General features: G+C 43.9%; 1 protein-coding gene across 1 annotated transcript in view; it reads right to left on the bottom strand.

Moving 5' to 3' along the window:
• Positions 1-5,075: 5,075 nt before the first annotated feature.
• LOC142578394 (uncharacterized) overlaps positions 5,076-12,807 on the bottom strand; it is a 128,212-nt gene continuing 120,480 nt past the window's right edge. The window contains exon 7 of the mRNA XM_075687788.1: positions 5,076-5,309. Coding sequence (XP_075543903.1) covers positions 5,297-5,309 — 13 coding nt within the window. The 3' untranslated portion in view covers positions 5,076-5,296. The remainder of the gene's footprint in view (positions 5,310-12,807) is intronic.

Here is a 12,807-nt window from a genome sequence, read left to right as displayed (position 1 = left end):
AAATATGTGCAGGCGCGTCTTGGAGCACAAGGATAACTTTGGAAAAGTGGTTAAGTGATAAAGAACGCTTACCAAATAAAGAAAGAAATAGCCATAGAGGTCTTTCAAATATTTGCTGAAACACATTGGTAAAAAAGTTATAAAGGCCCCCAAGAGTGCACACCGGCGCATACTTATAAGACATTCAAGGGCTAAACACTTTCTAATTGCTGGTATTTATTCAGCCAGCATTTTGTGGTTCAATGTAGCCCTGTAGTTGTGGGGTCAGTTGCACCAAGGGTATTCTGCCATCATAATCTCTGAGAGCGTTGAGCACTGTCATAACCTCACATAGCACATAGCATCAAGGTAGAAGTTTTAAGCTTCATTTGAATAATGGGGCTGTACGTTCCAAAATTACGATTAGATTATGAGGCAGGCCATGCTAGTGGACATTGGGATAATTTTGACAACCTTGTGTTTTTTAATCTGCACCTAAATATAAGTACACTGGTGTTTTAGTATTTCGGACTTTTCCAAATGTAGCTGCCTCGGTCGAGTTTCAGCCTACGTCCTCGACCGGTACCGTAGCCGTCAATGTATCAGGGCGAGAAAAATCAGTGTTGATTTAACGTGTGGCCACTTCCGTAGTGTCGCCTGGCTTTGCGCTTGCAATCATTGCGTGATTTGTCCGTAAGACAAATTTGCAGGGTGTTTATATTTCACAAATGTCGGAAACGTACCGTACTTTCAGTTTGCCCGAACCAGCTGTTTGCTTGCATTCTCACGTCATCTTTTCCTTATCCCGGCCTCTCCCCCCTGTAGGCGAACTGCGATAGTGGCAAGCCTCTTATTAATTTCTTTCGCGAATTCGTCATTTATACCTTCTTTATACCTCCTAGCCCCCATTTCCCTAGCGTTCCATCGACGTCCCCTCTTGGCTTGCACATAAGTAGAAGGGGAAGTGTTGCAGAATCCGTAATGTTTTGAGGGGTGACATATAAATAAAGCTCCCACGACGCTAATGCGGCGACAACCGGCCAACTAGGGCGTAGTGGGTGCTCCACGCGATGGTTGGAAAGGTCAGCACAAGTTTCTCGCAGCGACCTTGATCGCTGCCACGTTCCTTCCATGTGTATATATATATATATATATATATATATATATATATATATATATATATATATATATATATATATGCGCTCTGAACCACCCCCAACGCTGCATGCAGGGCAACAACAGCAGCGCGAAGGCCGAATAACGAGGCGAACCGCTCTTCAATTTAACAGGAGGTTTGTTTCCATATTTGATATATAATCTGGGAATAATGGGTTTTCTACTTGAGGTAATTTATTTTATTCCGTGTTGGCATATTTTAAAACAAGATTTAAGAAATAGACCTTATATAAGAGATTTCACGTAAACCAATTAGATGCAGGTAGGATATGATAAAGTCTAATGAACAGTAAATCATGGGTGCGAGAATAGATATACCCCCAATGTTTGTTTTCTGGAATCGTAGCCAGCGCAGCCAGAAGTAGATCTCTATACCAACATTTGTCATGTACGTGCCTAGGTATCATAGAACAACGAAAAGTACTTTGTCAAAGTATAAGCTTTAGGGAGGAATACGGAGATAAAATGGTGAGAAAGGCAGGGAGGTTAACTTCTGTAGATATCCAGTTTGCTACCCTGCACTGGGGATAGGGCTAAGGGGAGGCAGAAGGTTAGTAAGAAAAGAGAAAAAGGGCACAGACATGAATAGAGTGCGAGAGCGGAAAAAGACATACGCACACAAGGGACCGTAAGAGTGTCACAGTCGTTCAAGCAGGTCGCTTGGCCAGGAATACTTCAGTAGCGCCTTCACTGCCACCTGGCTTGACGGTCGCATCACCCGGCGCACCTAGATCATCTGCTCAGAAAGCGGCCGGGCTTCGAAGCACACCAATGCCGTCACGAGCGATTGTCTGTAGTAGCTGTAGCGAGGATAATAACAGAGGGTATGTTCGATTGTTTCCTCGCTGCCACAACTGTCACAGGCAGCACTGTCAGTGCTTCCGATGCAGTAAGCAAATGGATTCGTGAAAGACACTCCTAGCAAGCTTTAACGGTGTTCATATTGTTACGTGCGGACATACAAATACAAAGGAAGTAATTACGGTGTACTTACAAAAGCAGGGCAGCAAGACACCAAGGTGACATCCAGCTCATCCCCAAGCCCAGACGCCTCCCTTCATCTTCCTTTACGCCATGTCTCGTAAGCGTCTGCTGTATTTCAACACAACCCTCGGTGGCAAAAGTACTGTCCCCGTGCCTTCAGATCTCTGGGGAAAGTAGAGAGTTGTAGCGCTTGAGCCTCGTTACTTCGAGGATATTGCTGGTTGTCGGAGCAGAGGACGTTGCGAGAATGGCTGCTACTATTTGGTAGATGACATCAGTGGCTTGTTGAACCACTTGATGTGGGCTTTGCTAAGAGGGGAGAAGTTTTTAGCAAAGGCCTATTCGACGGGAAGGTGACCAAAGCAGCATAAAGGCGCCCGATGAAAAGTGCACTTCACGGTGACAGAGGTAGTAGCGACGCTTCTTGTTCTGTTGCGAAGCTGATAGGCGAGTGCATGCAAGTTGTCGAGCGTGATTAGCTAACGCTCACATCACGGGCACATTCGCTTTCCGATTTCGTAATCGATGATAGCAAGGTGTCTAACGGTAGCGCGGGTTGACGGCAATAGAAGAGGTAGAACGGGGAATAGCCGGCAGTGTCAAGGCGAGAAAAAAATTACGCGAACGTAATGTAAGTTAGAGGAGGGACATTTGTGGTGATTGGTTTAAACGTAATTTGTCAGCACATTTGTAAGGGTCCACTACAACTGCTCCATCAGACCGTTGGTTTTTGTATAGTAGGAGGTGGTAAGCTGAAGCTGGATAGAGCAAACACGCATGAGGCCATCAATGACTTCGTACAAGAAAGTGCGGCCTCGGTGTGTGAGTATTTGACGTGGAGCTCTATGGATGAATATGGCGTCGTGTAGAAGGAGCTGCGCCACCTCTGTGGCGCAGCTGGCTCAAAGAGCGCGCATAATGGCGCATCTGCTCGTGTAATCAACAGCGACAGCAATCATCTTGTTCCCCGATGCAGATACCGCAAAAGGGAGCACGACTTCCAAGAGGCAACGACCGAATAGTTCTATCGGGATTTCAAGTGGCTGCAGGGTTAGCGCGAAGCAGCGATGGCGTTTTGCGACGTTGACATGCCTCGCAAGGTGCCACGTAAAATCGCAAAGAACGTGTAAGACCGGGAAGCAGAGCCGGCGGCGTATAAAGCTTTATCTTTTAGACAAGCCGAGATGTCCAGTGGTGAGTGCGTCGTAAAGTTGAATGGAGATGCTTTGGGATGACGAGAAGGAGATCGGGGCCATCGGCAAAAACATTGCGACGGTACAGGCTACCATACCCTAGAACGAAGAGGCGCGAGGGAGCGTCCTATGGCGTGGATTCAAAACAATCAATGAACGCTTTGAGTGAGGCATCACGACTTTGCTTGTGGGCGATACGGAGGAATTCTGACACACATAAAACAAAATTACTATATTTCTTATCTTGCACGCCAGAGCTCTTGAAGACGGGGTGACACGACAAACTATCCGCACCTAGGTGCAGGCGTCCGTACTTGCAAGTCAGAGAGTATGAAAACCCGTGGAGGCACAAAGCTCCGTGCCAAGACGGTTAGTGGGATCCTTTAGGGAGCAAAACCAGCAGAGAGCATAATGGTCGGTTACGACTGAAAAGGTAACGCTGGAACTTCGCAAGCGTCCAGAGAACAGAAAGGCATTCCCGTTCCGTGTTGCAATAGTTGTGTTCTGGTGGTAAGAGGAGTGCTGGCATAAGTGATGACGCGTTCGTGGGCGCGCTGCCGCTGGGCTAGTAGAGCATAATGCACCATGGCCAGTGGCATCCGCACATAATTCTTTTGGTGCAAAAGGGCCAAAGTGGGCGAGGATAGATGTTAAGGTCAAATGCGGGATGAGACGCAAAAAAGCGGCAGAATGTAGAGGTCCCCTTGAGAAGGGTACGCCTTTCTTCAAAATGTCAGTGAGAGGCAGATGATTAGAAGAAAAATCTTGAACAAAGAGGCGGAAGTAAAATAATAGCCCAGAAAAGCTGCAAACGTATGTGGCTAGTTTCGGAACCGGGAAGTCTCGGGCAGGATGAATTTTGTCTGAGTCAGGTTTACTCTAGAAGCGCCGAGAAGATGGCCCAAACCAGAATTTTATGGCAACCGAAACGTCATTTCGATGAGTTGAGTATCAGCTTGGCCTTACTAGAGCGCCAAGTACGGTAGGGAGACGTTCAACGTGTGTATAAAGTTGGTAAAATACATTAACGTCGTAGAGTAGCACAGGCATGTGGATCATTTGAAACCCTGAAGCAAGGAGAACAACAAACGCTCAAAAGCGGCTGGTGCGTTACACTATTCAAAAGGCGCAGTTTGTGATGGGAAGGAAGACCATCGAGTTTTACAGATGAGGTCCTTTACCCTGTCCCTATCGTCCACAACGATGTGCTACTATACACATACGAAGTCAATAGAAAAGATGAAACTGGCACCGTAGAGACCGTCAGTGGTGTCGTGAATTGTTTGCAACGGGTACATGTTGTTAGTCACTTTGTTCAGATTCTGGTAATCCACGCAGAAGCGCCATGTCCCCGTCCTTCTTTTTAACCAACACAACCGGTGGCGCTCACGTAGTCGAAGAAGACTCAATGATGCTCTTATTGAGCATCTTCTTTAAATCAGTTTGCATTAACTGCCATTCTGACAAAGATATCCGCTAAGGTCTAGGGTGAAAAGGAGGAGCATCGCTAGCAATACAGTCTTTGTGGTTATTACGGATCGGAAAGCTTCACAAAAATTATGTGGGGAAAGATACAAAAAAGTAACCGATACAGTGTATTATTGAAATCAATCCAGCCAGAGTCAAGATGGATCCCAGCTCGTACCAATCCCAGATGCCCGTCTTTGTCTTCATTGCGCCACGTTTTGTGGGTTTCTATTGTATCGCAACGTTAAAATACCCGATGAAAATATTAACAATGTATTTCAAGGAATATGATTTTATTTTACTACTTGCAGCATGTTTCACATTCAGCTTTGGTAGGGTAGAAATTTCCCTTGCAGCCGTTTGTCTGTACCTCCGTACATTGGTTATTTTCTCTGAAGTAATGACGAATTGGAGCAGTCGAAGGTTTGTCATGTCTTCGGTTTTTTACACAGCTCGGCACTGGGCATACACCACAGCAACTTTTGCAGGCATCGATGTCATATACAGAAGCTGAAAAGAAACGTTTCGTTATGTTACACTCGCCACGACTAAGGATGATTATATGACTTCAAATTGCCCAGCGTTTGTAACTCAAGTACAATACATGCATCAATGGGAGCCTCCTACTTTTCCTGCCATGCACTTTCGGACTGCAATGGACTCTCACCTAGTGACATGGCGGCTCATTGTTTCAAGCAAACCGATAACCTTCTCCCAGTGAAACCTACGGGTTTACCCTAAGTGTAGAGTGTTTAGGGACAAATGTATAGACGACGATGGAAGGCGCGACATTTAATGGAACTGCTATTTCGCCAGTGAAGTACGAATGAGATCTACATCACAATGCGAACAGTTTTGCCGCACTATACAAGATATTGGGTGCCAACGGTGCATTAACAGCAAGAACTAACCTGAATGATCAGAGTTCCTCACATAATTCAAGTAAAAAGAAGGGAAACTGATTCCCATGATTTTACTACGATTTATTCTTATGATTTCTGGCCACGTATTTGTGCATTCTTGGGCGGCCGAGAGCTCTTGGTGACTCATACTATGTTTTCTACCCTAATAAACACCAAATAATACATGTAAGAGGAGGCGCGCCTGTGTTGTCCGCAATATTATTTCATGTAATTTTTTTCCCAGAATATATGGCGTACAGGCCCATGTAACACCTCCATCATATTTTTTGCCTTCGCGCTTGACATACACTTATCATACGGAATCTTACGGGGAATGATGTTGGCTGACGTTTGCGTTCACTAGGACGTTTTTAAAGTTTCTATTGATGCGATAGGTGAACTTTGGTACCTGCACGAACACTTTTCTCAGACGCTCGTTAGTTTATTATATTGTGTGGCGTCATAGGATGTTGCTCGTATATGGAAAGGCATTAGAATATATCGTTTTATAAGCTGGTGGTTTCTCAGATTGTGGTGTAGGCTGTCAAGTAACTCCGACTGCTTCTCCTACTTTGACACGACGTCATAAGCTCTGTCGAGAGGAACTTCTGAATCGTTTCTTTCTGATAGCCTTGCGTTAAGGCCATTCTTTAGTGGATACAATTGTTGTCTTCGCCGCAGATTCTTCTTATTCGTTTCACTTGCTGTTGTCTAAATCTCGCGACCTATCAGTAGGCTTCTTGGGTGCCATTCTCACTTTTCTATTTTCTATGTAGACAATCATGTCAAGAAATTTCATTTCACTAGGAGAGTGGTAAGTAGTAAATATTATACTCGGGTGAAAGTGATTCAAATCGCTAATTATGTCGGTTAACGCGCTTGTGCGGTGTTCCCATATAATAAACATGTCGTCAATGTAAGGACGACAGGTGTGAGGTTTTAAAGGTTATGATTTTATCGTGTTTGTTACAAGCTTTCCCATGAAAATGTTGACATACGTGGGAGCAAATGGTGTTTCCATGCTAGTGCCGAAAGTTTGGCGGTAATGAATAGAATCGAATTCGAAATAGTTAAGCGTGAAGTTTACCTTTAACTCCTTACAGGTAAACTTCAGGAGCATGCGCTTGGCTACTGAAAACGAGGGACTTCATACGGCTTCAATTCCTTCACTCATGGGTATGTTACTGTAAAGGGCAGAAACGTCTAACGTGACTATTGGTGGCGAGCTTTACCACTGGCAAAGCTGGCGCCACCGTCGGCGTGACGTGGCATGAGGGATCATATGGACACGGCGGCCACATCGGCGGCTTCGAAAGCGCCTAAGCGAGCTGAAAACAAAAGTTTAAAGTCCCACGTGCACCGAGGTTCGGAATAAGTGGTGAGGTTTTGCCGCCTTGGGTGTCAACTTGACAACATCTGAAACTACTATAATAGGTAGTGGCTGCCTTTGGAGGCGTGCAGTATGGTAGGCTACTGCTCGGTGCCGCAGTGCCGGACGTACGCAACGGTGCCCGGTGACAGCCTTATTCACGCGTAGCCACAGGGCAAGGAGCTGCGTGAAGCTTGGCTGGCGAAACTTAGAACCAACAGACAGCCATCGGCTACAACTCGAGTATGCAGAAAACACACACGCCAGGAAGATTTCTGCTATGGCGCCGGCACTGCGCGATGTTGGGTGAGTAGAAGAAAACGCGCACTTAGACGCTCGCCTGCGCCCGCAGCCCGGCTGATGTCAGGACGGTTCGGTCTATGAACTTGTTGATGCTAGATACTGGCAAATTCACTGGCACCGAAAGGGGGCGATAAGACGCACATTAAAGGAAGGCATGGCATATGGTCATGTTTGTGTTAAGAATTAATGCACTGGATTACAAAAAATAAGCAGAAGGAAATCGCACGCTGAGAAGACCGTCAAACATACAGTGCGACGCAACTTGAGAAATAATTTTGCAATGTCCAAGAATTTAGAAGACAAAAAAAGATTCAATCGTCATGATGGTACGTCACAGTCGCCGCGTCCAAGTGTCTATAATGAAATTATTTTCAAACAGTTCAGATAGCGTCCGCGCAACAATGGTTGCTAGGGTACTGTCAAATATTCATATGCTGCGGCCTAACGCCCAAGGCACGCACACGCACACACACACACACAGTGCGAGAACGCGCTCACAGCGAATGCAAAACGTTGTGCGCGGACATGCATGCAGACCCGCTGCCGGTCGCTGCGAACCAGTGAGGTCGCTGCATTGAAGCTTCATTCTGCTATGACCCATTTGGATATACAGACAGCCTACTATAAGAATATATTTCACGTAGTTTACTTTCAGCAGTTTCCTACCTTTAAAGCAAGGAGCCGGTTTGGGAGACTCCATCGCGGCGACCGCGCGTATTGGCGTTCCCAGTACGTATTCGGTAAAAAGATAGCGTCTGTAGACGATTCTGTGCTTTACGTTTGCACATGTTGATTATATCGACAGTGAAAAACTTTCCTCGTGTTTAGTGTACGTACATAAATGTCCAGGAGGGCTGCCGCGTGGTGTTTTTATTCAGCGCCGTAAGCGAAACCTATGAGGAGTGCGCCGCGTGATCCCTCATACTATGCAAGGGCGGCGCCTACCGACATGGCGACTCCCTAACTCCTCGACCCCAATAATAGTGCAGTCGCAAAGGATTTCGTTGGCTTTGATGCCGTTGATAATTCGAAGGAAGTAAGGCGTGTCTTCAACAAGGGATGGGAAGGTGGTGGGGATGTTTGACAGGTGGTGATATAAGAATTTAAATAGTGACTCGGTAGGTACATTCTCATTGGACATTAAAGGCCGACCTGGGATTTCTGCTGTGTATAGTTCTTCGACGGGGACCTTATGTATTTAGGAATAAACTAAAAGAGAAGTGCGTCCACATACTTAGGCATCATGAAGCGATGTTGGGATAGCCTGATTAGTTCCATTATTATTGGCCACGTAGTTCACCATCTTTTTAGATGCAGGGCCTTATATAGCGTTAGTGTTCCTTGGGTACGTCACGAACGTTTTTGGATACATGTTCGTATATGTGCTTTAATTTGACTGTTTTCCCGCCTACCTGGGTCAAAGGTATTGGGTAGTTGAATGGGTAGCGCATCTAGAACAGGGTTCGTAGGCAACAGTCGTAACTTTAGCCACTGAGTATGTGGAAATGTGTACCATTGTAGCACTATTCAACGCTCTTCTTTCACGGCGTCTTGGAGCACGGGCTATACACCACTCCATCTGTGCTGGACTTCAATGAATCTTTTTGACGCCTACTTGTGGCACTGCGTATGTATCAACAGGCGTGTGTAGCATTTCAGTGAATGTCTATGACGCCAACCTGAGTAACTAGGTTTGCTCCAGTGGAAATATGTCGCTTTACAATGAAGAAAAACAGGTTTGCCAAAAAAAAAATGAGGACATTGGGAGCCATCATGCGTATGTGCCGACCATGTTTCTACCTGTTAAAATTTCGATCACATGCGACAGAAATCGAAATCGCATTCGTCGCAATGGGCGTGTGGCGTTCAATCGAAAATTTGGCCGCAGCAATGGGTGTGCTTTTATTTTTTCACGCCATTAGCGAGAAAAAGAAAGACCAAGGGGAGAAGATTAATCAAAATTGCGCCGGAAGCTATACCATGGTTTGTGTTCGAGTCAGTGGTGACTCCAACTTTTATCGCCGTCATATATGACGCTGAATCAGTGATCATTCATTTGTTGCCACTTACAGATGTCTTTCATACAAATATGGGACCCATAAATTACCGATGAGTGCATGCGTATTGCGCTAATCATGTGAATGCATTCGTCCTGCGATGTTTCTGATGTTAATCTTTTTGCTTGAAAAACTCATAAGACCACATTTATTGATGCAATACTACCCTGGCGCATGTGCTTCGGTATTTCCTTGCCGATTCTTTTTTTTCTGTTTTTTTTTTTTCATTTTAAAGATGAGTGTCTTTGTAATGCTCACCTGCTATGCTCTCAACTGAGAGTGGCAGTATTGAAAATAAATAAATAAATAATATAAATTCAATTTTCATCAGTATTTACAATGTGACATCGTACATGAAGGCTCTGGTGTTCTAGAACAGATCCCTAAATGTTACATGGTTGAACATGCAAGTTTTGAGTTGCTACTGCTAACACGTCCCTAACATGTGACTGCCTCCGCTGGCGGTGGCTGTATAAGGGGTTATTATTGTTTTTCGAATTTTTAAAAATTGCCTCTTGCAGATAACGTGATTTTAGTCCTTTAGCTCGATTATTCAGAGATGCGGACTTGCACGAGGAATTGAAACGCATAAATATACAAACATCACAAATTACCATCATTATTAACAACTTTATGGCACATATGACACTTTACGAACTGAGGCTGGTGAGCTTGCAAGGAGTATTCAATTAGAATGAATGCACATAATAACACCTGTTTGAATATATGCGACACCAAACTCACCGTAAAAGGGTACTACTATTCCAGATACTTTTTCAACAAAGCCCTTTTTTCTGCATTTAAGCATACAAGTAAGGGGAACATCAATGTATTTTGTTCTACACTTTTACAAACCCTACGTCGAAAGTGGGGTCAGCCTGTAAATTCATTTGAAGTGGATACGTCTTGCAAATTCGCCTGATAGAATTCATAAATTGCAGTATGTGTCATAAAGTAAAAAAATAAGAAGTGCATATTGCATTTTATTTAATCATTTGAATTTCAGTGTCGATTTCTCGCGCTAATAGTGCGCGCCTCTTCAGATAACACAACTCGAGGGCAAGAATTATGCTATCTCCTAGAGTTTGCTGTTAAAAATTCCGCAAATCTGAAAAATTATCCCCCTGTATATCGGCGATGATGACGATGCTGTTACTGCTGATGATGATATACTGGCACACAGTTTGAAAGAGGGTGCTGACAGAGTCACCCAGCCTGCTTGACTTACTGAGGTATGCTATACATGATTTTCTGTCATGCATGTTTGTATATGTCTTCTTAGCCTTTTTTTCGTCCTGGAAGCTTTTCTACCTTGCGCTACTACATATGTCGTATCGGCCTCTTCTCTGCTTTTTTTTTCACCAATGCTCTAAACACACCCTCCTATCTCGCCGGGTGACTGGCGGATGTTTCCGTCCAGTTAATATACAAGTGCTTCTGGAAGGTGCACGTTACCTACGGGTCTCACTAGGTGACTCCCTCCCCATTTCATAAGCATGTGCTATGTAGTCTACGAATTTCGCTGCATACACATGCATCATAGTGTTGCGAATATCGCGCCTATCGTGAATATCATGCCTATGCACATGCCTATCGTGTTGCGAACCAGCTCGAGCCTCAAATAGCAACCCAGTTGAAAAATACACCAGATCCTTTGGCGTGTTCTGGTGTTTCCTAATGTAAACACCAGCATGATTTGGTGTTACCTGTTGTGCACACCAGAGTGGCCTGGTGTGTTCTGGTGTGCACACCTGAGTGGCCTGGTGTGTTCTGGCGTGCACACCAGAGCAGCTTGGTGTGTTCTGGTATGCACATCAGCGTGGTCTGGTGTGCACACCACAGTATAGCCTAGTGTTGGTAGGTGTGCACATCACTTTAGGGTGGATGCTGTCTGGCGTACATGCTAGTATATTATGTAAACTTTGATTTTCACACCTGCCTCACTTTGTGGTTTTTTTTTCTGGTTTATGTGCAATTAATGTTGTCCAAATGCTAAATTTGGTGCTGTCAAGCTAGCAGAACCATCACAGAGAAATTTATTTCCTTTATTTAATTCAACATACTGTAGCCCCGAACGGCCATTGCAGGAACAATGAGCACAGAATACAAATTTAGCAAAGGATGAAAAAGCAACAACAAAAAGAAAACAAGATGCAATGCAAGTTCAGTAGTTATTGTATACAACATCGAAAACTTCACCATGGTGACAATTAAAGAACGAACATGACCAAGTAAAGCATTACACAGTTCTATAGTGCGGACAAAAATACCATTCAAATGTCTCGGTGTGATCATGATGAGACACATTTAGTCAGGATAGTGTAAAGTAGATGTAAGTCCATCAGTTATGATAAAGTGGCAAGGTAAAGGAAATTGTGGAGAGTTAACCATAGCATGAACAAACTTCAATGACTGAAGGTGGTGTTAGGAAGAGAGAGTGGCAAGCTGAAGATCTGAAAGATGGGAACCATTACAATGGAAACCATTGCGTGAGAGCTGTGCCTCCAACTTATGACCGAAAGCATATTCTTAATTAAGACATGGTATACATGAACACAAAAGTTTCAATTACCACGAAGTTACGCATTTGTATGCAAAATTTTAGGATACATGACAATGCTGCTTTGTAAAATGATGATAGAGTGTCTATGTCTATATATGTATATATATGGCGTATATATTTGTAGGGTGTGTTAATTTACTATGAAATTTTATTGTTTAGGTGCCCTACAATTCAGCTTTTATGACAAAAACAGACACCTCTACGGTCAATAATTTCTTTGGCACATTTAGAAGGAGTGTCACGGGAAATAAATAATTTATGGCGGTCAAATATCGCTATGCATTCTTCATTTGCTTTGCCAACAGTCCCGCTTCCACATGGTTCGCTAATATGAAGATTTGCAAAAAAAGTAGTTCCAAAATATGTTAGTGCAATGTCTAATGAATGCATACCCATCTTACACTTCGTAGGGAGGCACAAAACAAAGTGGTTATGGGGAATAGAGTTATGTGTTTCTAGCTGTCATAAAATTATATTCCAGTGATATGCTAAAAGCCGGTATTTATACCTAAGATTCATTATTCATAATGCGTGCTTTTACTTACTTTATATAACATTACACATTATGATAGAACCAGATAACAATTCTGAAAAGTTAGCGGGAGAAAGAACTGATATTTTCTTAACACAACCACCGTGCTCACAGATGACTTAAAATATGTGTAACTCAATTAACGATACATATTCGCTCACTAAATCTGTCATTTCAGCAGTAGTCTATCATAGGAGGCCATTATTGTAGGGAGAAGATTCCTGCTGAAGGTTCGCTCTGTACCATCGTCCAGACAAATGCATATAAACATCCCACATACCC

The sequence above is a fragment of the Dermacentor variabilis genome, chromosome 4, assembly GCF_050947875.1.
Source record: "Dermacentor variabilis isolate Ectoservices chromosome 4, ASM5094787v1, whole genome shotgun sequence".
NCBI classification, from domain to species: Eukaryota; Metazoa; Arthropoda; class Arachnida; order Ixodida; family Ixodidae; genus Dermacentor; species Dermacentor variabilis.
Note: the sequence above shows the minus strand (reverse complement) of the source record. Positions and strands in the feature narration are given on the sequence as shown.